The 26,899-nt window shown below is 49.0% G+C and overlaps 1 protein-coding gene across 1 annotated transcript in view; it reads left to right on the top strand.

Annotated features, from left to right (window-relative positions):
* Positions 1-1,125, top strand: part of NPSR1 (neuropeptide S receptor 1) — an 85,322-nt gene extending 84,197 nt beyond the window's left edge. Inside the window, exons 8-9 of the mRNA XM_068168660.1 lie at positions 502-682; positions 806-1,125. Coding sequence (XP_068024761.1) covers positions 502-682; positions 806-893 — 269 coding nt within the window. The 3' untranslated portion in view covers positions 894-1,125. The remainder of the gene's footprint in view (positions 1-501; positions 683-805) is intronic.
* The last annotated feature ends 25,774 nt before the right edge of the window (positions 1,126-26,899 follow it).

The following is a 26,899-nucleotide window of genomic DNA, read 5'->3' as shown; positions in this document are numbered from 1 at the left end:
TGTGAGTGTGCCACTCCTTGCTCCTGGGTGGCTGAGAGCCCTGTTGTAATAGGCAGCTGTGACAGGCAGCAGTGCTTTGATAGTGTGTGTACGTTTAGATTGGCTGCTCACTCCAGGGACCTTTAAAAGAGTGCTTCACTGTAACTGATGATGCTTTAACTGGATACCTATTTACCCTTTATGCTTTGTGGAGTGCTCCAAAGTGCCTCCATGTGTCTAGAGGGAGCACTCGAAACACTTAGAGGGCGCACACAATATACTTTATGGGCATTCCAAGGAAAACAAAGACAAATAAAAGCACAATCTAATAACCATTCTCTTAAATAAGGCCCTGAACAGGCAGGAGTATTTACTTTCCTCCCCCCCCCCCCCCCCCCCCCTTTGCATGAACAATGAATATTTTGTGTTCAGAAAGCCTCTGCTTGTCTGTGATTGCCTCCCTGAAGAGCTAAGCTCTGTCTAACGCCAAGCTCTGTGATTCTCTGTGTCTGTCTCTTCCAGCCTTTGTTCTCTGTTGGAGCCCTTACTTTCTTTTTGACATCCTGGACAACTTCAACATACTCCCTGAGACCAAAGAGCGTTTCTATGCCTCTGTGATCATTCAGAACCTGCCAGCTCTGAACAGTGCCATCAACCCCCTCATCTACTGCCTCTTCAGCAACCGCCTCTGCCCCCCTTTCGAGTACTGCTCCACTCCTGACCCTCTGAGTACCCCCTCAAAAGGGAGGGAACACATAAACACAACCCCTGAGCCAACTCTTTGTTTCCAGCTGCTTTAATTCTGACCATTCCTTCTTTTCTTTAGGGAAAGAAGAACACGAAGGCTGGGGGGCACTTTCCGAGACAAGAGTGACAGAGGGCAGGAGATGCAGGTCCTGTCCAGACCAGAGTGAGTCTGGTACAGACAATGCTCCACAAAGCTATGCTGAGGAAAAGCAGAGGCCCCTCACAAGCCTCACACACCATGAGTGGATGGACACGGGCTGGAAAGAGCTCTCACCTTGCTGCTGTTGAGCAGTGCTCACGGTTTGGGTTGGCACTGGCTCAGCTGCCTGTGCCGAGGGCAGGAGGGGCTTGCATGCCACTGTTGGGAGGCTTCACCCTGGCCCTGTTTGCCAGCCAGCTGTAATAAAGATGTATTCTGAACAGCAAAGAACAATGGAAATGTCTACTCAGAGCCTTCTCTCTCCATTTTTCAGGACTCACTAAAAAGCATCTTCTGTGCCGCCCAGCTGGTACAGCTGATAAAGAGTATTTACAATTAATTACAGAGCAGGGACCCTATTTGAAAGGAAAACACAGGCACTTTTCCAGCCAGAACACACCACCATGCCTCTGTGTAATTACATCTGGGTTTCATCCACAGCTACTTACAGAGCTGTAGCCAGAGAAGAGGGGACTGAAGGGCTGGGTTACTGCCTCCCTCCTCTCCTGGCCCTGCTTCTCAGCTCATGCCAGTCCTTGCGGTCTCATCAGCCCTGCATCACTTCCTTTCTTGCCCATGAAAAATTCCCCTGCCCTCTTACCTTGACACATTGGTGGCACTCCAGGGTCCCATGCAACATAACCAGGCAGTGATATATTTCTGGGCTACTGCATTAACAAAGCATTTGCCAGCCCCTCCCAGCCCCCGAGGCACATTCGCATGCCAGATCTCCATGTGCTGTTGTGATAAAGGCCCTGAGCAGTCTTCTGGAAGACCCTACAGGGAGCTTCCAGATGAGACAGATCAATCTCACATTCACAATGCAGCGTTTCCCTGGCTTGTGCCCTATGTAAATCATTCATGGTGCTTAAATCTCAGAATGGCAGGGCTTGCAGGGAGATAATCTAATCCAGCCTCCCTGCTAAACCTGGAGCAGGCAGCACAGGATTGCTTCCAGGTGGGATTTGAATGTCTCCAGAGAAGGAGACACCACAGCCTCCCTGGGCAGCCTTCCCCAGTGCTCTGCCACTCTCACAGGAAAGAGGTTTTTCCTCATTTTCAGGTGGAACTTCCTATATCCCAGTTCATGCCCATTGCCCCTTATCCTGTTGCTGGGCACCACTGGGCCCCATCTTGATATCTCTTGACACTCACCCTTTAGATGTTGATAAGCATTGAGAAGATCTCCTCTCAGTCTTCTCCAGGCTAAACAGCCCATGGTCTCTCAACTTTTCTTCGTAAGAAGGATGCTCCAGTCCCCTCAGCTTCTTTGTAGTCCTCCATTAGACTGTCTCCAGTACTTCCTTATCTCTCCTGAAGTGGGGAGCCCAGAACTGGACACAGTACTCCAGATGCAGCCTCACTAAGGCAGAGCAGAGAGGGGGGAAATCATGCAGTGAACCCACAAACAGTTAGACAACCTAAGAGCTGGAAAAAGACCCAAGTGAGACAATAAAACTCAAATTACATCTAGAACAAAGCCATCTGTGGATGACCCAAGTCTTGGAAACCGACTGTAGGGCTTAGGAAGCTCCTGCCAGCAGGCAGAGCTTCACTGCACAACCCCCCAGGCAGTTGGACATCCCTTTCCCCAGCCCTCTGGGCATCCTCCTGTCAAGTTCAAGGAGAAATGTTTCTCATGCAGGTTGAGCAGGTGGGTGGATGATCCTGCCTTCAATATTCCTTTTATTGCAAGGCAGCTTCAAGTGTCTGCATGATAACAGATTCTAACCAGCTGCATGGCAAATGTGTTTGTGTCCTCTCCCTCCCCACACCCCCCCAAAAAAGTTTGCATTCTTATTTAAGGGGAGTCAGTTCAAACATAATTTGTGCATGATCACTAAGATCCTCTGCAATGAGCTTGTTCCCTGCAAACCAAGAGTGGATTAAAATTTGTAGTTGTAATTACATACCTATATATTAAAACCAATAATAATCTTTCTCCCTAAGCAGGAGATACACAAACTCCTGGGGCTTTATGTCCTTGGAAAAATAAATAAGGCTTCTCTTTTCATTATTGGGAAGGCCTCTCCTGTCTGGATTTTGATAACAGCTTAATTAAAGCCATGAATCTGCAGCAGGTTTTACAGCAGACTGCTTGGACAGACACCTCTGCTATGAGGAGAGGCTGAGGAGCTGGGCAAAGAGGAACCTAATGAGGGTCAGCGAGGATGAGAAAAGAGTCCTGCAGCTGGGAAGGAAGAATAAACACTGGAGGTGTTTAGGAAGAGCCTGGATGAGGCACTTGGTGCCATGGTTTAGTTGATTAGGTGGTGTTGGGTGATAGGTTGGACTCAGTGATCTCAAAGGTCTTTTCCAACCTGGTCTATTCTATTCTATTCGGTTGTATTCTATTCTATTATGTTGTGTTCTGTTCTGTTCTGTTCTATTCTATTCTATTCTGTTCTATTCTATTCTATTCTATTCTATTCTATTCTATTCTATTCTATTCTATTCTATTCTATTCTGTTGTATTCTATTCACTGCAGCAGTACAGGCTGAGAGGTGACCTGCTGGAGAGCAGCCCTGTGGAGAAGGACCTGGGAGTGCTGGTGGACAACAAGTTCTGCATGGGGCAGCAATGTGCCCTGGGGGCCAAGAAGGCCAATGGGCTCCTGGGGTGCATTCAGAGGAGTGTGTCCAGCAGATCCAGGGAGGTTGTCCTCCCCCTCTACTCTGCCCTGCTGAGACCTCACCTGGAATATTGTATCCAGTTCTGGGCTCCCCAGTTCAAGAGGGACAGGGATCTGATGGAGAGAGTCCAAGGGAGGGCTGCAAGGATGATGAAGGAACTGGAGCCTTATGAGGAGAGGCTGAGAGACCTGAGGCAGCTTAGTTTGGGGGAGAGAAGACTGAGAGGGGATCTGATCAATGTCTATCAATATCTGAGGGCTGGGTGTCAGGAAGGAAGGGACAGGGACAGCCTCTGCTCACTTATGCCCTGGGATAGGACAAGGGGCAATGGATGGAAACTACAGCACGGGAGGTTCCACCTCAACACGAGGAAGAACTTCTTTGCTGTGAGGATCACAGAGCCCTGGAGCAGGCTGCCCAGAGAGGTTGTGGAGTCTTCTTCTCTGGAGACTTTCCAGCCCTGTCTGGATGTGTTGCTGTGTGACCTGTGCTGGATTCTCTGGTCCTACTCTGGCAGGGGGGTTGGACCCGATGATCTCCCGAGGTCCCTTCCAGCCCCTTAACATCCTGTGTGTGATCAGCTGGTGTGTCTGAGACAGCCCATGAAGAGCTGTGTTCTGATCAGCTGTGACACTCCAAGCTGTGCCTGTGAGATCATTCTGACATCCCCACAGCAACCAGAAATATTTCTGTGCATGAGTGTTAGGACACAAAACCCTGTGTGATGGTAAAGCCCTGTGTAATTATTGACTGCCCAGGAAGCATGAAAAATCAGATGCTCATCCCTCAGAGAAGCCACATCAAACAGCAGAGGACTGAGATACCTCTCAGACTAATACATTAATTCCAGAGAGGAGAAATTGTTTGCTCTCTGTGACAGCTTCAAATAAAATCTAAAGGAGAAAGCTCTTTAACTTCTTCTTGGACGTTATTTGATGGTAATTTAAAGTTGAATTCTCTTAGTCCAGAATTTCCATCTGTTGCCAGAAGTATAAAGGAGTGTTTTCTGCCTTTTCATCTTGATTTTGCCTTTGAAATTACTCCTTTTCTTTTCTTTTTTTTTTCCCCTTTCCAAAAGACTCCTTCAAGAAAGCAAAATTTTTACATTCAAGTCACTGGGCTTGAATAACAGAGTGCAATATTTCACACTGCTGCACAAGCCCTGTGAGGAGAGGCTGAGGGAGCCAGGGTTGCTTAGCCTGGAGAAGAGGAGGCTCAGGGGAGACCTTATTGCTGTCTACAACTACCTGAAGGGAAGCTGTAGCCAGGTGGGGGTTAGTCTCTTCTCCCAGGCAACCAGCACCAGAACAAGAGGACACAGTCTCAAGTTGTGCCAGGTGAGGCTTAGGCGGGAGGTGAGGAAGAAATTCTTCCCAGCAAGAGAGATTGGCCATTGGAATGTGCTGCCCAGGGAGGTGGTGGAGTCACCATCACTGGAGGTGATTAGGAAGAGCCTGGGTGAGGCACTTGGTGCCATGGTTTAGTTGCTTAGATGGTGTTGGGTGATAGGTTGGACTTGATGATGTCAAAGGTCTTTTCCAACCTGGCCTACTCCACTCCACTCCACTCTACTCCACTCTACGCTACTCTACTCCACTCCACTCTACTCTACGCTACTCTACTCCACTCCACTCTACTCTACGCTACTCTACTCTACTCCACTCTACTCTACGCTACTCTACTCCACTCCACTCTACTCGACTCCACTCTACTCCACTCCACGCTACTCTACTCTACTCCACTCTACTCTACGCTACTCTACTCCACTCCACTCTACTCGACTCCACTCCATGCTACTCTACGCTACTCTACTCTACTCCACTCTACTCCATGCTACTCTACTCTACTCCACTCTACACTACTCTACTCCACTCTACTCTACTCCACGCTACTCTATGCTACTCTACTCCACTCCACTCTATGCTACTCTACTCTACTCCACTTCACTCTACTCCACTCCACGCTACTCTACTCTACTCCATGCTACTCTACTCTATGCTACTCTACTCTACTCCACTCCACGCTACTCCACTCCACTCTATGCTACTCTACTCCACTCCACTCTACGCTACTCCACTCTACTCCACTTCACTCTACTCCACTCCACGCTACTCTACTCTACTCCATGCTACTCTACTCTATGCTACTCTACTCCACTCCACGCTACTCCACTCCACTCTATGCTACTCTACTCCACTCCACTCTACGCTACTCTACTCCACTTCACTCTACTCCACTCCACTCTATACTACTCTACTCCACTCCACGTTACTCTACTCCACTCCACTCCACTCCACTCCACTCTATGCTACTCTACTCCATTCTACTCCATGGAAGAACACCAAAGTAAAAGCCTACCAAGAAGAGTTTTGCATCCCCTGCAAGCTGCTGCCCAGGTGTTTGGAGGTACAGATGTAATCAGACCCCCCAGAAAAGAGCAAGGCAGCCACTGCCTGGTTGTTTGTAGGTGTGGAATATGTCTTTTTTCTTTTAAAGGTATGTTTCATGGAAGAATGATTTGAGCTTTTGATATGTTGCAGCGTGGTTTCATGCAATCAGACAATGATAATGGCTGGAAGGGACCTCCAGAGATCATTGAGTCCAACCCCCCCTGCCAGAGCAGGATCACCTAGGGCAGGCCACACAGCGCCACATCCAGGTTGGCTTTGAAAGTCTCCAGAGAAGGAGACTGCATAACCTCCCTGGGCAGCCTGCTCCAGGGCTCTGGCACCCTCCCAGTAAAGAAGATTTTCCTCATGTTGAAGTGGAACTTCCTGTATTCTAGCTTAATAGAAGCTTCCATAGAACAGAGCTAATGAATTCTTACTCTGAGAATTGCAAGGCACAAGGGGATGAAGGTCCATGCTCTACAAGCTCCCTGGAGACTAGCAAGGCACAAGAGGATGAAGGTAACAGAATCACAGAATCAACCAGGTTGGAAAAGACCTCAGAGATCATCAAGTCCAACCTATTACCTAACACCTCCTGACAACTAAGCCATGGCTCCAAGTGCCACATCCAATCCTTTTCTGAACACCTCCAGGGATGGTGACTCCACCACCTCCCTGAGCAGCACATTCCAATGGCCAATCTCTCTTTCTGGGAAGAACTTTCTCCTCCATACTCTACAAGCTCCCTGAAGACTAGCAAGGCACAAAGGGATGAAGGTCCACACTCTACAAGCTTCCTGGAGACTAGCAAGGCACAAAGGGATGAAGGTCCACACTCTACAAGCTCCCTGGAGACTAGCAAGGCACAAAGGGATGAAGGTCCACACTCTACAAGCTTCCTGGAGACTAGCAAGGCACAAAGGAATGAAGGTCCACACTCTACAAGCTCCCTGAAGACTAGCAAGGCACAAAGGGATGAAGGTCCACACTCTACAAGCTCCCTGAAGACTAGCAAGGCACAAAGGGATGAAGGTCCACACTCTACAAATTCCCTGGAGACTAGCAAGGCACAAGGGGATGAAGGTCCACACTCTACAAGCTCCCTGAAGACTAGCAAGGCACAAAGGGATGAAGGTCCACACTCTACAAGCTCCCTGAAGACTAGCAAGGCACAAGGGGATGAAGGTCCACACTCTACAAGCTCCCTGGAGACTAGCAAGGCACAAAGGGATGAAGGTCCACACTCTACAAGCTCCCTGGAGACTAGCAAGGCACAAAGGGATGAAGGTCCACACTCTACAAGCTCCCTGGAGACTAGCAAAGCACAAGGGGATGAAGGTCCACACTGTACAAGCTCCCTGGAGACTAGCAAGGCACAAAAGGATGAAGGTCCACACTCTACAAGCTACCTGGAGACTAGCAAGGCACAAGGGGATGAAGGTCCACACTCTACAAGCTACCTGGAGACTAGCAAGGCACAAAGGGATGAAGGTCCACACTCTACAAGCTCCCTGGAGACTAGCAAGGCACAAAGGAATGAAGGTCCACACTCTACAAGCTCCCTGGAGACTAGCAAGGCACAAGGGGATGAAGGTCCACACTCTACAAGCTCCATAGACATTGTAACATGAGATGCTTCAGTGGGAATCAGGCACATCAATGTCATGAGAGAAAGGGACTCCATGTTTTCAGAGCACTGGCTGCTGCAAGCTTCAGACCCTTATCTCTAGCAAGGACACAGACTAGAAGTAAAAGTGACTCTGGTGCTTCATTTCCTTCAAACCCAAACATTTGAATAACAAAAAGCTTTCCTATTTTCTGCACACTCCAAGATGCAGGACAAATCCCCTATCAAGGCACAGGCAAAACACAGAGATAAAAGGCTCCAGTAAGAAAAAAAGAAAAAGAAGATTACATTTTCAATGTGACTTGGGCAGAGAATTCATTTCTCAGGGGGATGAGTGCTTTGGGGTAACTCCAACCTGTGGGACAAGTAGTCTCCAGGTGCTCTCTTTACAAGGAATGCACTCTGCTGGCAGGATGCCTCAGGCTCTGTGTCCATTCCAAAAGCTCCATTGTGCTGCTTGTGCAGGTTTGCTCTCAACAAGCACCCAGAAGGCATGGTGGTACCTGCAGCTTCACCTTACCCCTCACACCAGCACTCTGTGCACTCCTTATGAATACTTGAAGGGAACTGCAAAGAGAATGAAGTTGCCAGAACGCACAGCAAAGATAAGGAATTGGAGAAGTGGTTTGGGTAGGAAGGGACCTTGGAAGGTCATCTTGTCCAACATCCCTGCAGTCAGCAGAGACACAGAATCACGGAATTGTCAGAGTTGGAAGGGACATCAAGGATCAGCCAGCTCCAAGCCCCCTGCCATGGCCAGGGACACCTCACACTGCAGCAGGTTGCTCACAGCCACAGCCAGCCTGGCTGCAAAAACCTCCAGGGATGAGGCTTCCACCACCTCCCTGGGCAACCTGTGCCAGTCTCTCACCACCCTCATGGGGAACAACTTCTTCCTAACATCCAATCTCAATCTACCCATTTCTAGTTTTGCTCCATTCCCCCCAGTCCTATCATTCCTTGACATCCTTAAAAGTCCCTCCCCACCTTTCTTGTAGCCCCCTTCAGATACTGGAAGGCCACAATTTGGTCTCCACAGAGCCTTCTCTTCTCCAGACTGAAGAGCCCCAACTCTCCCAGTCTATCTCCATAGCAGAGCAGCTCCAGCCCTCTGCTCATCCTCATGGCCCTTCTCTGGACACCTTCCAGCCCCTCTAGATCCTTCCTGTAATAGAGACTCCAGAACTGGACACAGTGCTCCAGGTGGGGTCTCAGCAGAGTGGAGTAGAGTACAGCAGGTTGCTCAGAGCCCCAGATAGCCTGACCTGGAATGTTTCCAAGGATGGGGCACCTACACCTCTCTGGGCAACCTGGGACAGCATTTCACCACCTGCATTGTCAAACTATTTTCCCCCTTCTCTCTATTCTAAATTTCCCTTTAAGTTTCAACCCCTCACAACTTGTCACAAGAGGCCCTGCTAAAAAGTCTGCCCCCAGGTTTCATATCACCCCTTTAAGTACTGAAAGGCTTTGTAGGTCTCCCTAAAGCCATCTCCAGGTTGAACAATCTCAGTCCTCTCAGCCTGTTCTCACATCAAAGGGCTTCAAGCTCACAGATCATTTTTGTGGCCTCCTCTAGGTGCCCAGCAGGTTCTTATTCCTCTTTGTGGACTCCAGAAGCAGCAGTTGAGCTCCAAAGACCTCCTCCTGCTACATGCATGATGGAAGAATAAGAAATAGAATAGAATAGAATAGAATAGAATAGAATAGAATAGAATAGAATAGAATAGAATAGAATAGAATAGAATAGAATAGAATAGAATAGGACAGGACAGAACAGAACTGAACAGAACTGAACTAACCAGGCTGGAAAAGACCTTTGAGATCATTGAGTCCAACCTATCACCCAACACCATCTCATCAACTAAATCATGGCATTAAGTGCCTCAGCCAGGCTCTTCTTAAACACCTCCAGTGATGATGACTCCACCACCTCCCCAGGCAGTTGAACCTTCTTTCAAGAGCAAAACCATCCCACAGATAAAAAGGAACAAATCACAGAATCACAGAACATTACAGGTTGGAAGGGACCTCCAGAGATCATCCAGTCCAAGCCCCCTGCCAGAACAGCATCACCCAGGGTAGTCTGCCCAGGAATGCATCCAGGAGGCTTTGGAAAGTCTCCAGAGAAGGAGACTGCACAACCTCTCAGGGCAGCCTGCTCCAGGGCTCTGTCACCCTCACTGGAAAGAAGTTTCTCCTCATGTTCAGCTGAAATCTTCAATGTTCATGCTTGAACCTGTGGTTTCTTGGCTTATTCCTGTGCACCACTGAAAAGAGCTTGGCCCCCTCCACTTGCCCCCCACCCCTCAGATATTGATAGACTTTGATCAGATCCCCTCTCAGCCTTCTCTTCTCCAGACTAAACAGCCCCAGGGCTCTCAGTCTCTCTCCACAGGGAGCTGGTCAATCCCCTAATCATCCTCATGGCTCTCCATTGGACTCTCTCCAGCAGGTCTCTGTCTCTCTAGAACTGGAGAGCCCAAAACTGGGCACAGGATTGCAGCTGTGGTCTCACCAGGGCAGAGCAGAGGGGGAGCAGAACCTCCCTAGCCCTGCTGGCCACACTCTTCTTGCTGCAGACAAGCTATCTGTCTTTCCCCTTCTGCCTCAGAGCTTCATGCTTAGAGAAGTGGAGGTTTTAATTTGTTCCTCAGTCTTAGGAGACATGATTGATTTGAGGAGCAAAGGCCCTTTTCAGTGGAAGGTAAAATATGTTTCATTTTCTCCTAGCAAACTGTAATTCCTTTTACACAGCTTTCAATTTAGATAAGCATTAGAGCTGAATGGTTCATTAGATAATCCTCTGGCATGTTTGATGGCCTCTTCCTCTGAGTGTGCATAAAAAATGAGGCGAGGGGGTTAGGCACAGGAACACAGGCAGGAATTTACAAACAGACATCAGTGATTCCTCAGACTGAGTTAGTTACAGTGGAGCATAATTAGAAGCTTAATTGTTAATTTAGACACCAGTGAGGCAAATGAAAATGGGCTAAAATTCAGGAGCTTTAATACATTTGATCAAGTTGAACAGTCTGAGGCATCACATAGGAAGAAATGGAGGATCTTCAGAGCCTGGAGAGCTCAGAAATGCCACAGGATCATGGAATGGTTTGAGCTGAAAAGATCATAGAATCAATAAGGTTGGAAAAGACCTCAGAGATCATCAAGTCCAACCTATCACCCAACACCTCATGACTAACTAAACCATGGCTCCAAGTGCCACGTCCAATCCTTTTTTGAGCACCTCCAGAGATGGTGACTCCACCACCTCCCTGGGCAGCACATTCCAATGGCCAATCTCTCTTGCTGGGAAAGACTTTCTCCTCACCTCCAGCCTAAACCTCCCCTGCCACAGCTTGAGACTGTGTCCTGTTGTTCTGCTGCTGGTTGCCTGGGAGAAGAGACCAATCCCCACCTGGCTATAACCTCCTTTCAGGTAGTTGTAGACAGCAAGAAGGTCTCTCCTGAGCCTCCTCTTCTTTAGAGGTAATCCAGCCCAACCCCCCTGCAGCAAGCAGGGACATCTTCAACCAGATCAGGTTGCTCAGGGTCCTGCCCAACCTGATCTGGAATGTTTCCAGGGATGAAACATCTATCACAAAATCAGAGAGTGGTAGGAGTTGGAAGGGACCTTTGAGGATCATCTAGTCCAAATCTCCCCTGCTACAGCAAGTTCATCCATAGCCAGTTCTGGGCCCCTCACTTTAGGAAAGATATTGAATTGCTGGAAGGTGTCCAGAGAAGGGCAACAAAGCTGGGGAGGGGTCTGGAGCACAGCCCTGTGAGGAGAGGCTGAGGGAGCTGGGCTTGCTTAGCCTGGAGAAGAGGAGGCTCAGGGGAGACCTTCTTGCTGTCTACAACTCCCTGAAGGGAGGTTGTAGCCAGGTGAGGGTTGGTCTCTTCTCCCAGGCAACCAGCACCAGAACAACAGGACAGAGTCTCAAGCTGTGCCAGGGGAGGTTTAGGCTGGATGTTAGGAAGAAATTCTTCCCAGCAAGAGAGATTGGCCATTGGAATGTGCTGCCCAGGGAGGTGGTGGAGTCACCATCACTGGTAAGTGTTTGGGAAGAGCCTGGATGAGGCACTTGGTGCCATGGTTTAGTTGATGAGATGGTGTTGGGTGATAGGTAGGACTTGATGATCTCAAAAGTCTTTTCCAACCTGGTTAATTCTATGGAATTCTGAGTCACACAGGGTTATGACCAGGTGGGTTTTGAATCTCTTCAGAGGAGAAGACTCCACAATCTCTCAGGGCAGCCTGGAATTGCAGCCTTCAATTAATAAAGTGTCCTTGACTTAAAGGTCTTTGACCTCTTAAATCCAAGAGTGAGGCCTCCCCTGACCCTGCTAAATGCCAGGAAGTCCTTTATGAAGCTTACAGCAGAGCGAAAAAAGGCTTTAAGGCTATCAGGTAGGAAAATATCACTGAGCCCCATTTGGAGCCCGTGGCTTATCTCCTCATTTGGGAGAGACAGATTACTCCAAGATAGTTTTAAAAGACCTGGACAGGGGACTTGCTGATTCATAAAGACTTCAGACAGGTGGAAGAAGAGTGCTGAGTTGTGATAGGGTGCCAAGGTGACCTAGAGGTGATTGCCTATCAACCAGTATTGATAAACTGCCATGGGGGTAGGGTAATTCACAGAAGAAAGTAAAAAGCTATCCCTCTTTCAGGAACCCTTGGCAATGCCCTAAACACTCCCCAAAGGGATGCTAATGGTTTGGGTTTGCCCCATGGGCACCTGGAAGCAGTTATAGTGAGAAAACTCTTGCAGGAAAACATCACCTAAATTTTTTTCCATGCAGAGAACATCTTCTGGATCAGAGGAGGGAGACACCTCAGCACAGCCATGGACTCACCCCACAGCTCACCATTCAAGGGGGATGAGCTTCACAGGAGCACCCTGGGGCTGCCTATGCTTTCAGACCCCTCTGCAGTTGCTCCCCTCCTTCCTAATCTATCTTCTTTCCTTCTCTCTCAGCCTCTCCTCTCCTTGCCTTCTCTCTCAGCCTCTCCTCTCCTTGCCTTCTCTCTCAGCCTCTCCTCTCCTTGCCCTTGCTCTCAGCCTCTCCCCTCCTTGCCCTCTCTCTCAGCCTCTCCTCTCCTTGCCCTCTCTCTCAGCCTCTCCTCTCCTTGCCTTCTCTCTCAGCCTCTCCCCTCCTTGCCCTCTCTCTCAGCCTCTCCTCTCCTTGCCCTCTCTCTCAGCCTCTCCTCTCCTTGCCTTCTCTCTCAGCCTCTCCTCTCCTTGCCTTCTCTCTCAGCCTCTTCTCCTTGCCCTCTGTCTCAGCCTCTCCTCTCCTTGCCCTCTCTCTCAGCCTCTCCTCTCCTTGCCCTCTCTCTCAGCCTCTCCTCTCCTTGCCTTCTCTCTCAGCCTCTCCTCTCCTTGCCCTCTGTCTCAGCCTCTCCTCTCCTTGCCCTCTGTCTCAGCCTCTCCTCTCCTTGCCCTCTGTCTCAGCCTCTCCTCTCCTTGCCCTCTCTCTCAGCCTCTCCTCTCCTTGCCCTCTCTCTCAGCCTCTCCTCTCCTTGCCTTCTCTCTCAGCCTCTCCTCTCCTTGCCCTCTGTCTCAGCCTCTCCTCTCCTTGCCCTCTGTCTCAGCCTCTCCTCTCCTTGCCCTCTGTCTCAGCCTCTCCTCTCCTTGCCCTCTCTCTCAGCCTCTCCTCTCCTTGCCCTCTCTCTCAGCCTCTCCTCTCCTTGCCCTCTCTCTCAGCCTCTCCTCTCCTTGCCTTCTCTCTCAGAATCTCTCCTTGCCCTTGCTCTCAGCCTCTCCTCTCCTTGCCCTCTCTCTCAGCCTCTCCTCTCCTTGCCTTCTCTCTCAGCCTCTCCTCTCCTTGCCTTCTCTCTCAGCCTCTTCTCTCCTTGCCCTCTCTCTCAGCCTCTCCTCTCCTTGCTCTCTCTCTCAGCCTCTCCTCTTTCTTAGCCTATCTCCCTTTCTACACCAAGAAAGAAATCTCATGGAAAGGAGTTGAACCTGCCTGAGATTTCTTCCAGAGCACTGCTTGGTAAGCAAGAATCATGCCACAAGAGCACAGCAGATGCTCCTTTCGAATGCCAAAGATGTGGGTGAGATACCCAACCAACAGGGTCACAGTAAATCAGAAGGGGCCTGCTGGGAGTCCAGCATTGCCTGTCTGAACCTGGTTAATATTCTGAGCCAGATTCTCCCCTCAAGTACCTCAGCAGACCTTCACCACCTTCTGCTGAAGATCTGGTGGCATTTCTCCGATCACCCTCCACCCATGTGCCAGGGGATCCATGTGTGAGCCAGCCTGAGCCACGACCAACCCTCAGGAACCAGGCCTAATTCTAATTTGATAATTAGGAGAGTGATCACAGGAGATTAGCAGCCTACCCAGCTGGAGGCTTTGTGGGAAGCCTGAAGGCAATTAAGCTGCTTTATTTTGGAAGTATCTCATCAATTTAATTTCTTTTCTTAGATAAAGGCAGCGTGAACTTCAGTTCACATTGCTGGAGGAGGGCTGTTGGGTGAGGAATAAATGCTGCTGGTAGATGAAGGCAGCCTCAGCACAAGTCAGGAAGATTCTTCTTGCTGGTTGCAGTAGGAGTTTGCTCAGGCTCTGCTCTAGGAGCAGGCAAGAAGTGCTGAATGTGTTTACATGTACTATTTTGGGTAGGGCTGAAGTGACTGAACCCCCACCTCAAGTCAGACTGACATTTCAAAGAGCAGGTTGCAGGGAGTTGTGCAAGCTGGCCAGGGAAAATGCTGAGAGAAGGAGGTGCACATTGAGGTGGAATTATCTAAGAAAGCTAAGAAACAGGATGGGAGCAATCACTGAAATGGTGACAGAGGGGAGGGGGGAAAAATGCCTCCTTCCAAGAAGCAAAAGCCATTCCTGTTTCTTGGAACACTTCCCTGATACTCAGCTGAAGCTAGTGGAGTCAAATGACACTACAGACAGGAACATCACACAATACCAGCGTGGTTTTGATGGGTCTAAAGGCAATCTAAAAGACAAGGTAAGCCTCTCCCCACTCCAGATCAGGACTCTGCCAATTCCCACTCCTTCCTACCCTAAAGTGGGATTAAGCAGCACAAAATCTACAGGACTTGCTTCAAAGGGCCCAAGGACTGCAACACAGAAGGTTGCACCTCAACATGAGGAGAAACTTCTTTCCAGTGAGGGTGACAGAGCCCTGGCACAGGCTGCACGGGGAGGCTGTGGAGTCATCTTCTCTGGACACATTCAAAACCCACCTGGATGCATTCCTGTGCAGACTACCCTGGGTGATGCTGCTCTGGCAGAGGGGTTGGACCTTAAGTATAACACAGAATACAGAATTAACCAGGTTGGAAAAGACCTTTGAGATCATGGAGTCCAACCTATCACCCAACACCATCTGATCAACTAAACCATGGCACCAAGTGCCTCAGCCAGTCTTATTTTGAGACCTGATAATCTCTGGAGGTCCCTTCCAACCTGTAATGTACTGTGATACTGTGACCTTCATGAAGACTTTGGAGAGTCACTGTCACCTTCTCTTTGTACCCTGGGGAAGCTCTGGTGTACTGTGGGGTGACTGGTAACACCTGTGGGTGTCTGCATCCTGAATCCCAGCCTGGTGAGAGAAGGAATCAGGCTGGAAGAAGTCCAGGAAAGATCTACTCATGGTCAAAAGCCACATCCAAGCCCACAGTTTGAGTAGCCCTGCATATGGTGCCCTTGTGCACATGTGGGGCTGCAGGCAAGAAGTCAGGGGCCACTGTACCCTTAGCATTGGGTAGATCTGGGCACTTCTGCATTCTCCCACACCCAGCTGCCTCCATAGAATGGAATGGAATGGAATGGAATGGAATGGAATGGAATGGAATAGAATAGAATAGAATAGAATAGAATAGAATAGAATAGAATAGAATAGAATAGAATAGAATAGAATAGAATAGACAAGGTTGGAAGAGACCTTCAAGATCATCACGTCCAACCTATCAACTAATCCAACACCACCTAATCAACTAAACCATGGCACCAAGCATCCTACCAAGTCTCCTCCTGAACACCTCCAATGATGGCGACTCCACCACCTCCCTGGGCAGCCCATTCCAATGGGCAATCACTCTCTCTGTGTAGAACTTCTTCCTAGCATCCTACCCAAACCTCCCCTGGCGCAGCCTGAGACTGTGTCCTCTTGTTCTGGTACTGGCTGCCTGGGAGAAGAGACCAACCTCTGCCTGTCTACAACCTCCCTTCAGGTAGTTGTAGACAGCAATAAGGTCACCCCTGAGTCTCTTCTTCTCCAGGCTAAGCAACCCCAGCTCCCTCAGTCTCTCCTCATAGGGCTTGTGTTCCCCCTCTTAGACACTGCCTCTGCCTATTTGCCACCCTTATGTCTAGGGCACAGCCACCTCAGGTGTGACATCTGACTTTTTAAGGATGGATAAAGGACTCAGCATCCCTGGCTGCTTTGCTGTCTGTCCAAGAGCCACAAGGAGGTGGTAAGCTTCAGATGACAAGTTTTTCCCCTGCCTAGTCATTCTTCTTTTAAGATTCATGATACAGCAATGTGGTTTTCATCTTTGTGTGGCACAGAAAAGCCACCCAACCACCCCACCTCTGCTTCACAAAGCTAATACAACTCAGATAATTAACTCAAGGACAAATGATTATTATCAAGCTACAGGATGTTCACCAGTGGAGTCATTAAACCCTTTAAACATATAACCATCACTCTCTTGACTGACAATCTTTATGTGATTAGCTGAATTCAGTTCATCATCTTTTCAATCAGTCACCAGCTCAAAACGCAGGGCTGCAAATTCCCAGGCCTCCTCTTCTCAATTGCTACATCAGCCTCCTCTGAAGTTTGAATCACAAGGATTTGGAAAGCCTCCACTGCTAGCTTACTAAAGTGGTTTATGGATAATGGCATTTTAGGTGGCATACCTGCAAGCAGGCACAGAAGAGGCACTTCAGCTCAAAAGCTGCTTTTGAGTTCTTTAAAGCACTCTGTTGAAAAGGGGGGAGGGAGTCCACCATCAGTAAATTTGCAGATGACACCAAGTTGGGAGCAGGAGTTGATCTGTTAGAGGGTGGAAGGGTTCTCCAGGGGGACCTTGCCAGGCTGGACAGATGGGCAGAGTCCTACAGGATGGCATTCAACAAGTCCAAGTGCTGGGTGCTGCACTTGGGTCACAACCGCCCCTGCAGAGCTACAGGCTGGGCTCAGAGTGGCTGGAGAGCAGCCAGGCAGAAAGAGACCTGGGGGTACAGGCTGACAGGAGCTGAACGTGAGCCAGCCAACTGCTGCAAGCTTCAAACCCTTACTCTCTAGCAAGGACACAGACTAGAAGTAAAAGTGACTCTGGTGCTTCGTTTCCTTCAAACCCAGGCATTTGAATAACAAAAAGCTTTCCTATTTTCTGCACACTACAAGATGCAGGAAATTGGGGAGAATCCTCTCTCAAAGCACAGGCAAAACACAGAGATAAAAGACTCCATTAAGACAAAAAAGAAAGAGAGAACATTTTCAATGTGACTTTGGCAGAGAATTCATTTCTCAGGGGGATGAATGCTTTGGGATAATTCCAACCTGTGGAACCAGTAGTCTCCAGGCACTACAGGCAGGGGTTGGAAAGGACCTCAAAAGGTCATCTAGTCCAATCCCCTGCCAGAACAGGATTAAAAACATCACCCTTTGTCCTGGCACTACAGTGTTGGAAACCCCAGAGCACACAATATCCTACTGATGGCAGGGTTCCCCTTTCCTTTTAATCCTCCAGTTCCACAAGGAGCAGGAGGAAATGTGAGGATCCATGGGGAACAGGCAGGGCTGGCACCAGGTGTCACAGAATAGTAGAAACAATAAGGTTGGAAAAGACCTCAGAGATTATCAAGTCCAACCTGTCATCCAATACCTCATCATTAACTAAACCATGCCTCCAAGTGCCACATCCAATCCCCTCTTGAACACCTCCAGGGATGGTGACTCCACCACCTCCCTGGGCAGCACATTCCAATGGCTAACAACTCTGTCTTTCTGGGAAGAACTTTCTCCTCACCTCCAGCCTAAACTTCCCCTGGCACAGCTTGAGACTGTGTCCTCTTGTTCTGGTGCTGGTTGCCTAGGAGAAGAGACTGAGAGAAGCATCCTCTGCCAAGGTAGTGCAGGCAGAGAGGCCTTTAAGTAATCACCTTCCAGGGCAACAAAGCTGGGGAGGAGTCTGGAGCACAGCCCTGTGAGGAGAGGCTGAGGGAGCTGGGGTTGCTTAGCCTGGAGAAGAGGAGGCTCAGGAGAGACTTTCTTGCTCTCTCCAACTCCCTGAAGGGAGGTTGTAGCCAGGTGGGGGTTGGTCTCTTCTCCCAGGCAAGCAGCACCAGAACAAGAGGACACAGTCTCAAGCTGTGCCAGGGGAGGTTTAGGTTGGAGGTGAGGAAGAAATTCTTCCCAGAGAGAGAGGTTGGCCATTGGAATGTGCTGCCCAGGGAGGTGGTGGAGTCACCATCACTGGAGGTTTACAAGAAGAGCCTGGCTGAGGCACTTGGTGCCATGGTTTAGTTGATTAGCTGGTGCTGGGTGGCAGGTTGGACTTGATGATCTCTGAGGTCTTTTCCAACCTGGTTGATTCTGTATTGTGTCACGTAGTCTGAAGCCTGTAGGCAGGCCAAAACAAAATAAAGAGTGTGGAAAAATCTGCTATTGATCCGATTCAGGAGGCTTATCACTGAATGGGCAATATAATCACTTCTGCTAAACTATGCAGATGGCAAACAGATAAACACTGAGTGTGCACAGAAGCAGCACAAGGACATTCAGTAAATGAATCCTGTACAATGTCAAAAAACCCCCAAAGTACAAACACCAAGTGACTCATGAAGGAGGGGGAGGGGAAAAGGTCTGGAGAAAGTGGTGCTGGAAAGCACAAAACTAGACAGGAGCTAGAGAGGATAACAATAATCAGCACAGGATGAGCTCCTGGTGTGACCAGAGGATCAAAGGAGATCAGGGAAGAGAGGCAAAGGGTTGTTCAGCAGCCTTCCACACACAGTGAGGAGGACAGATGTGGAAATCACAGCTTTCTGTCCTGTCCAGAGAAGGGCCACGAGGATGAGCAGAGGGCTGGAGCTGCTCTGCTGTGAGGACAGACTGAGGGAGTTGGGGCTGTTCAGTCTGGAGAAGAGAAGGCTCTGAGGAGACCTAATTGTGGCCTTCCAGGATCTGAAGGGGGCTACAAGAAAGCTGGGGAGGGAATTTTGAGGGTGTCAGGGAGTGATAGGACTGGGGGGAATGGAACAAAACTAGAACTGGGTAGATTCAGATTGGATGTTAGGAAGAAGTTGTTCCCCATGAGGGTGGTGAGAGACTGGCACAGGTTGCCCAGGGAGGTGGTGGAAGCCTCATCCCTGGAGGTTTTTGCAGCCAGGCTGGCTGTGGCTGTGAGCAAGCTGCTGCAGTGTGAGGTGTCCCTGGCCATGGCAGGGGGTTTGGAACTGGCTGATCCTTGATATCCCTTCCAAACCTGACAATTCTGTGATTCTAAGAAGGTTTTCCAAAGCTTGGCTGGGCTGCCAGGACAGAGCCCCAGCCGAATCTGAGGATGGAAAGAAATCTCCACCAGCAAAAAATGTCAAGATCAATATTTTTGCCTAGAACAAGATTGCCAATAACAGCACCTGAGAACTTTCAGAGGGAGAAAAAAAGCACAGTGGCAGAAAATTAAGTTTAGTGGAGCAAGACATTTTACATCAGTGGTATAAAGCTGAAGCCTACAAATCAAATCAGGCATTAGAATCACATCTGAACAGCAAAAACCTTTAACTAGTGGAAGGAATTATCATGAGAAATACAGGATTGCTCATCTTTCATAGAATAGAATCAACCAGGTTGGAAAAGACCTCAGAGATCATCAAGTCCAACCTGTCACCCAACACCTCATGACTAACTAAACCATGGCTCCAAGTGCCACATCCAATCCTTTATTGAACACCTCCAGGGATAGTGAGTCCACCACCTCCCTGGGCAGCACATTCCAATGGCCAATCTCTCTTGCTGGGAAGAACTTTCTCCTCACCTCCAGCCTAAACCTCCCCTGGCACAGCTTGAGACTGTGTCCTCTTGTTCTGGTGATGCTTTTCTGGGAGAAGAGACCAACCCCCACCTGGCTACAACCTCCCTTCAGGGAGTTGTAGACAGCAAGATGGTGTCCCCTGAGCCTCCTCTTCTCCAGGCTAAGCAGCCCCAGCTCCCTCAGCCTCTCCTCACAGGGCTGTGCTCCAGACCCCTCCCCAGCTTTGTTGCCCTTCTCTGGACACCTTCCAGCAACTCAACATCTTTCCTAAACTGAGGGGCCCAGAACTGGACACAGGACTCAAGGTGTGGCCTAACCAGTGCTGAATGCGGGACATAATGACTTCCCTGCTCCTGCTGGCCACAGCAATCCTGGTACAGGACATCTTTGGTATCTTCTAACAAAGCTGAGGAGTTCCTGTTTTACAAACACAATTCATAGAATCAATAAGGTTGGAAAAGACCTCAAAGATCATCAGTTCAAATCTGTCACCCAACACCTCATGACTACTAAACCATGGCTTCAAGTGCCACATCCAATCCTTTATTGAACACCTCCAGGGATGGTGACTCCACCACCAGGGCAGCACATTCCAATGGCCAATCTCTCTTGCTGGGAAGAACTTTCTCCTCACCTCCAGCCTAAATCTCCCCTGGCACAGCTTGAGACTGGGTCTTCTAATTCAACAGATCTTCCTCAGGTGAAAATCATGTCAGAAAGAGTGTGGCCAGCAGGACCAGGGAAGGGATTGTCCTCAGGTATTCAGTGCCGCACCTTCAACACTCCTTTCAGTTTTGGGCCTCATTGCAAGCTGGAGCTGGAGAAAGGAGTGCTTGAGGGATTAAAAATATCACAATCACTACATTTGCAGTTAAAAAAAATCAATCAGTCAGAGGTGGGCTCAGAAAGGAACTCCTGCACCCTGGAGCTGTGAAGGAATACCCTGTCCTACATTGCTTTGGGGTCTGTAGCCAGGTGGGGGTTGGTCTCTTCTCCCAGGCAACCAGCACCAGAACAAGAGGACACAGTCTCAAGCTGTGCCAGGGGAGGTTCAGGCTGGAGGTGAGGAAGAAGTTCTTCCCAGCAAGAGAGATTGGCCATTGGGATGTGCTGCCCAGGGAGGTGGTGGAGTCACCATCACTGGAGGTGTTTAGGAGGAGCCTGGAGGAGGCACTTGGTGCCATGGTTTAGTTGATCAGATGGTGTTGGGTGATAGGTTGGACTTGATGATGTCAAAGGTCTTTTCCAACCTGGCCTGGCCTATCCTATCCTATCCTATCCTATCCTATCCTATCCTATCCTATCCTATCCTATCCTATCCTATCCTATCCTATCCTATCCTATCCTATCCCATCCCATTAATTTCTCCTCAGCTGATAAAACCTCCCCCACCTCTTTCTTTAATGAAGCAAGAATTAGCTCAAAGATAGTTTTGTTGCCTATCTGTTGGATGAATTCAAAGGGAATAAGGTGGTGGTTGAGAACTGGCACAGGCTTGCCCAGAGAGGTGGTTGAGCACCCATCCCTGGTGACATCCAAGGTGAAGCTCAAGAGGGCTCTGGGTGACCTGATCTCGTTGAGGATGTCCCAGCTCGGGGGGGTTGGACTGGATGGCCTTTGGAGGTCCCTTGCAAACCAAACCAACCAAGCAACCAACACAGGACAGTGGGGCAGATGGTTTCTAACCCATCAGGGGATGTCAGTTCCCACCTTTCCCCTTCTAGCAACCCTCCTGGCTTGATGCAAATGTTGGCACGTGGCCCTTTGCCTGTGGCAGGGAGGGAAAGAGCCATTTGTCATGTTCACAGTGCAGCACCACATCACCAACTGCAAATTTAATCTGCAGTGTGGACTGCTTATAGCTCTGCAGCTGACTCACTGTGATTGCTTGGATCTGCTTCTGTCAGCTGGAGAAGGATTTATTAATAAATAAATAAATAAAAGGCAAGCTGGGAGGGGGCTGGGGGGTGGGAAAAGAGGCTAAACTGGCTCATTGCTGCTTGGCAAGCACCTGAGTCTTCTATTTTCCCTCCTGAATGGAGGATTAGTGAGCATTAATCCTTGCTGGAGGCAGTATATTCAGCAGATTCTCATGGGGAGCACGGCCCACTGTGAGTATTGAGATGTTCTGCTTCAGAAAAGCTTCACAGCTCCCCTTGTCTATGTGCCAGGATGCCCACAGCCAAGCAGCAAGGGGCAAGGCTGCCTTGGGAGAACCTCAGCACACAAGACCCCAGCAGCCAGGGCAGCAAGGAAACAATCTGTTCCCACCCTGGCTCCAGCAGTGGTCCTGAGGGCTTCAATGTGCTTGAACCATCCTCAAAAGGCAGCCTCTTTTGGGGAGGACAAATCTGTGCATCAGTGTCCTGTGTGGGAGTGCAAGAACAGGATGACTCCCACAAGGAAAGACTCAGACACCTAGGACAGACTGAGGGAGTTGGGGCTCTTCAGTCTGGAGAAGAGAAGGCTCTGAGGAGACCTAATTGTGGCCTTCCAGGATCTGAAGGGGGCTACAAGAAAGGTGCAGAGGGACTTTTGAGGGTGTCAGGGAGTGATAGGACTGGGGGGAAATGGATCCAAGCTAGCAATGGGTAGATTGAGATTGGATGTTAGGAAGAAGTTGTTTCCCATGAGGGTGGTGAGAGACTGGCACAGGTTGCCCAGGGAGGTGGTGGAAGCCTCATGCCTGGAGGTTTTTGCAGCCAGGCTGGATGTGGCTGTGAGCAAGCTGCTGTAGTGTGAGGTGTCCCTGGCCATGGCAGGGGGCTTGGAGCAGGATGATCCTTGAGGTGCCTTCCAACCCTGACAATTCTGTGAATCTATGATTGCTTAGCCTGGAGAAGCCTGAGAGGGGATGCTTACCAATGTCTGAAAGGTGTCTGTCAAGATGATGGGGACAGTCTCTTTTCAGTGGTGCCCAGCCAGAGCACAAGGTGCAAGGGGCACAAACTGGATTACACGAAGCTCCACAGCTAAAAATCATTCCTGTGAGGGTGACAGAGCCCTGGAGCAGGCTGCCCACAGAGGTTGTGGAGTCTCCTTCTCTGAAGACTTTCAAAACCTGCCTGGCTATGCCCAGGGAGGTGGTGGAGTCACCATCACTGGAAGTGTTTAGGAAGAGCCTGGATGAGGCACTTAGTGCCATGGTTTAGTTGATTAGATGGTGTTGGGTGATAGGTTGGACTTGATGGTCTCAAAGGTCTTTTCCAACCTGGTTAATTCTATTCTATTCTATTCTATTCTATTCTATTCTATTCTATTCTATTCTATTCTATTCTATTCTATTCTATTCTATTCTATTCTATTCTATTCTATTCTATTCTATTCTATTCTATTCTATTCTATTCTACCTGCTCTAGGTGAACCTCCTTGAGGAAGGGGGGGTTGAACTGGCTGCTCTCCAGAGGTCCCTTCCACCCTCTCCTCTCTCTGTGTGACCCTACAGGCACAAGGCAAGTTGCTAAGGGTCTTCACAACAGTTAGCTTCCATACATTAATTTTCAGTCCATTTTAATTTGATTTCTTTCTACAGCCCTCAAACTAATGGCAAAAATTGTACTAGCAACAAAAGCTGAGACTTCAGCCTGTCTTCATGCCTGCTAATTGGAACAGGAGGGTGACTTGGGGACTTTTCAGGGCTGTGTTTTTTAATAACCTCTCTGTGCTCAACTGCATCCAGGATTAGTTTAGCTACGTTATTGCTCCCCCTTCACCTTCAAGCTCAGGCAATGACATATTTTTTGTTCAGTGAGACAGATGTGGAAATCATTCATTTGCCTGATGAAATACTGGCAGCTGAGGAGATGTGTTGGTGGGTGCTGGAGGGAATTTGCTTACAGGCACTCATTCGTTGTCAGTGTTAACCAGCCTCAGTGCCTTTGACTTCCCTTCCCTTTCCTTTTTTGTTTCTGTTTTTCCCCTAAACCAGATATTTGGAGACATTCTGAAGGTTCATTTAGCATTTCTCAAATGTCATCCAACCCCTGAGTGATAAAGTTTATCTAATTTCTCCTTCCCAACAGACTGCTAGCAAGCAATGTGCTCACTTAACATTTCTCTCTGGGCCATAACCTTTTACAGACTGGAAGCATGAGCTGAGCTCTTGGTCATGCCAGAGGAAATCTCCCTGCCTCAGGTATTGCTTATTGCTGTCTACAAGTACCTGAAGGGAGGTTGTAGCCAGGTGGGGGTTGGTCTCTTCTCCCAGGCAACCAGCACCAGAACAAGAGGACACAGCCTCAAGCTGTGCCAGGGGAGGTTTAGGCTGGAGGTGAGGAAGAAATTCTTCCCAGCAAGAGAGATTGGCCATTGGAATGTGCTGCCCAGGGAGGTGGTGGAGTCACCATCACTGGAGGTGTTTAGGAAGAGCCTGGATGAGGCACTTGGTGCCATGGTTTAGTTGATTAGATGGTGTTGGGTGAGAGGTGGGACTCAACAATCTCAAAGGTCTTTTCCAACCTGGTCTATCCTATCCTATCCTATCCTATCCTATCCTATCCTATCCTATCCTATCCTATCCTATCCTATCCTATCCTATCCTATCCTATCCTATCCTATCCTATCCTATCCTATTCCACCCTATCCTACCCTATCCCGTCCTTTTCTTTGGTTTCTTCAGCTCCATTATTTCCACAGAAGACAGCAACAGAGCAGGAAATTCTGCCTACACCTCCATGCACTTACCAAGCAAGGCTGTTGAGAAGGAAGAGGTGGGCATCCTGAAACACAGCTTTTAGGCTGGCAGCTTCTTAGGTCCTCTTCATGGCATCTCTCCATGGGGTTTGAAGCCAGTGGATCTTCTTGTGGCTGCTGAAGTTGATCTGAAGTCACCAAGCTGGCAAAAAGATAAGCATATGTCATAGAATACTAGGGGCTGGAAGGGACCTCCAGAGATCATCCAGTCCAAGCCCCCTGCAAAGAAGAACCACCTAGGGCAGGTCACACAGGAACACATCCAGGTGGGTTTTGAAGATCTCTAGAGCAGGAGACTCCACAACCTCTCTGGGCAGCCTGCTTCAGTGCTCTGTGACCCTCACAGTGAAGAAGTTCCTCCTCATGCTGAGGTGGAACCTCTTGTGCTGTAGTTTATATCCATTGCCCCTTGTCCTATCCCAGGGTGCAACTGAGCAGAGCCTGTCCCCTCCCTCCTGACCCCCAGCCCTCAGCTATTGATAGACATTGATTAGATCTCCTCTCAGTCTTCTCCTCTCCAGACTGAACAGCCCCAGGGCTCTCAGCCTCTCCTCCCCAGGTAGTGCTGCAGTCCCTTCATCATCCTAGTAGCCCTCCCTTGGACTCTCTCCAGCAGATGCCTGTCCCTCTCAAAGTGGGGAGCCCAGAACTGGATGCAGTATTCCAGGTGTGGCCTCACCAGGGCACCTCACAAACAGCTTCCACCATCTCGTTCACTGGCATAAGCCAAGCACTGGGACAAGGTTTAGAGACAACCCAGGGCCATGTTTGGGAGACACCAAACACCTCCTCAGCTTCAGCTATGCAACTGCTCTGCTCAGTTTGAGCTCATTTCCCAGCACTGAAGCAAAACAGCATAAGGTGGAATAGAACACAGAGGAAAAACCAGAAAGCCACATTCCAACCCCAGTCTGGCTTGATTGGAACCACGTTTCCTTCTGGCAGTCCTGCCCCACCATGACACTGCAGGTATTTAAGCTTCTCCATTTGTTTCCACTGGAACTTGATTGCTTTGCTCCCTCCTTGCATATCAAGACAACCTCAAAACCCAAACCCTCAGTGCTGACAGGTTTCTTTCTAAATTCAATTGTCAATGCAGTTGCACCTTGAGGGTTCAGAGGAAGGGTTCAGACGTGGCCCAAAGGTGGGTTTTTGTCACAACCCCTTTTTATCTCAGGCAAACCCTTAATGGATGAAACAAACCTGCAACTATTCAAGTGAGCAAGCCAAGACCACATCAGCTTAAAAATTAGTTACAGGTTCTGTCAGCACCACTTGCTGAGCAGCATCTGACCGAGCACTGAGGGCAGTAAGCAGTAAGATTAAAGTGCTGTATAAAGAAGTTGTGCAGTACTGAGTCCAGCTCTGGAGCTCTCAGCACAGGAAAGAGTGGGTCAAGAGGAGGCCACAAAGATGATGAGGGGGCTGGAGCACCTCTGCTGTGAGCACAGGCTGAGAAAGCTGGGGGTGGAGGAGAGGAGAGGTTCGGAGAGGTTCGGTGAGAAGACGAAGAGAAGACGAAGAGAAGATGAAGAGAAGACGAGAAGAAGAAGTTAAGAAGAAGAGAAGAAGAAGAAGAAGAAGAGAAGAAGAGAAGAAGAGAAGAGGAGGAGAAGAAGAAGAGAAGAAGAGAAGAGAAGAAGAGAAGAGGAGAAGAGAAGAGAAGAAGAGAAGAGAAGAGAAGAGAAGAAGAGAAGAAGACGAGAAGAAGACGAGAAGAAGAAGAGGAATAGGTATAAGAATAAGAATAGAATAGAATAGAATAGAATAGAATAGAATAGAATAGAATAGAATAGAATAGAATAGAATTAGAATAGAATTAGAATAAGAATAGAATAAGAATAAGAATAGACCTGAATAGAATAGAATAGACCTGAATAGAATAGCACAGACCAGACCAGGTTGGAAAAGAACTTTGAGATCATCAAGTCCAACCTGTCACCCAACACCATGGCACCAACTGCTCCATCAAGTCTCTTCCTAAACACCTCCAGTGATGGTGACTCCACCACCTCCCTGGGCAGCACATTCCAATGGCTAATCTCTCTTTCTATCAAGAGCTTCTTTCTAACATCCAGCCTAAACCTCCCCTGGCACAGCTTGAGACTACAGCCTGGAGAAGAGAAGGCTCTGGGGAGACCTTAGAGCAGCCTTCCAGTACCTGAAGGGGGCTATAAGAAGGCTGCAGAGGGACTGTTTGCAAAGGCCTGCTGGGATAGGGCAAGGGGCAATGGTTTGAAATTAGAGAAGAGGAGAATTAGATCAGATGTTAGGAACAAGCCCCATCCCTGGAGATATTCAAGGTGAGGCTCAAGAGAGCTCTGGGCAACCTGATCTAGTGGAGCATGTCCCTGCTGACTGCAGAGGGGTTGGACTGGATGAGCTTTGGAGGTCCCTTCCCACCCAAACCATTTTCTGAATCCAAGATTATGTGATCATCTCTCCTTTCTTGAACTATTTATTCCTTTTAAATGATGTAGTCACACAAAACCAGGGCAAAAGTATCAAACCCAAACCCCTGCATGCAGCAACCTGTTGCACAGCGACCACATCTAAACCCTGGAAGGATCCAGAACACAGAAAACTAAGGTTAAGGAAACCCCCTGCT

The sequence above is a fragment of the Melanerpes formicivorus genome, unplaced genomic scaffold, assembly GCF_026170545.1.
Source record: "Melanerpes formicivorus ecotype bairdi unplaced genomic scaffold, bMelFor1.0.p_v2 SCAF_148, whole genome shotgun sequence".
NCBI classification, from domain to species: Eukaryota; Metazoa; Chordata; class Aves; order Piciformes; family Picidae; genus Melanerpes; species Melanerpes formicivorus.
Note: the sequence above shows the minus strand (reverse complement) of the source record. Positions and strands in the feature narration are given on the sequence as shown.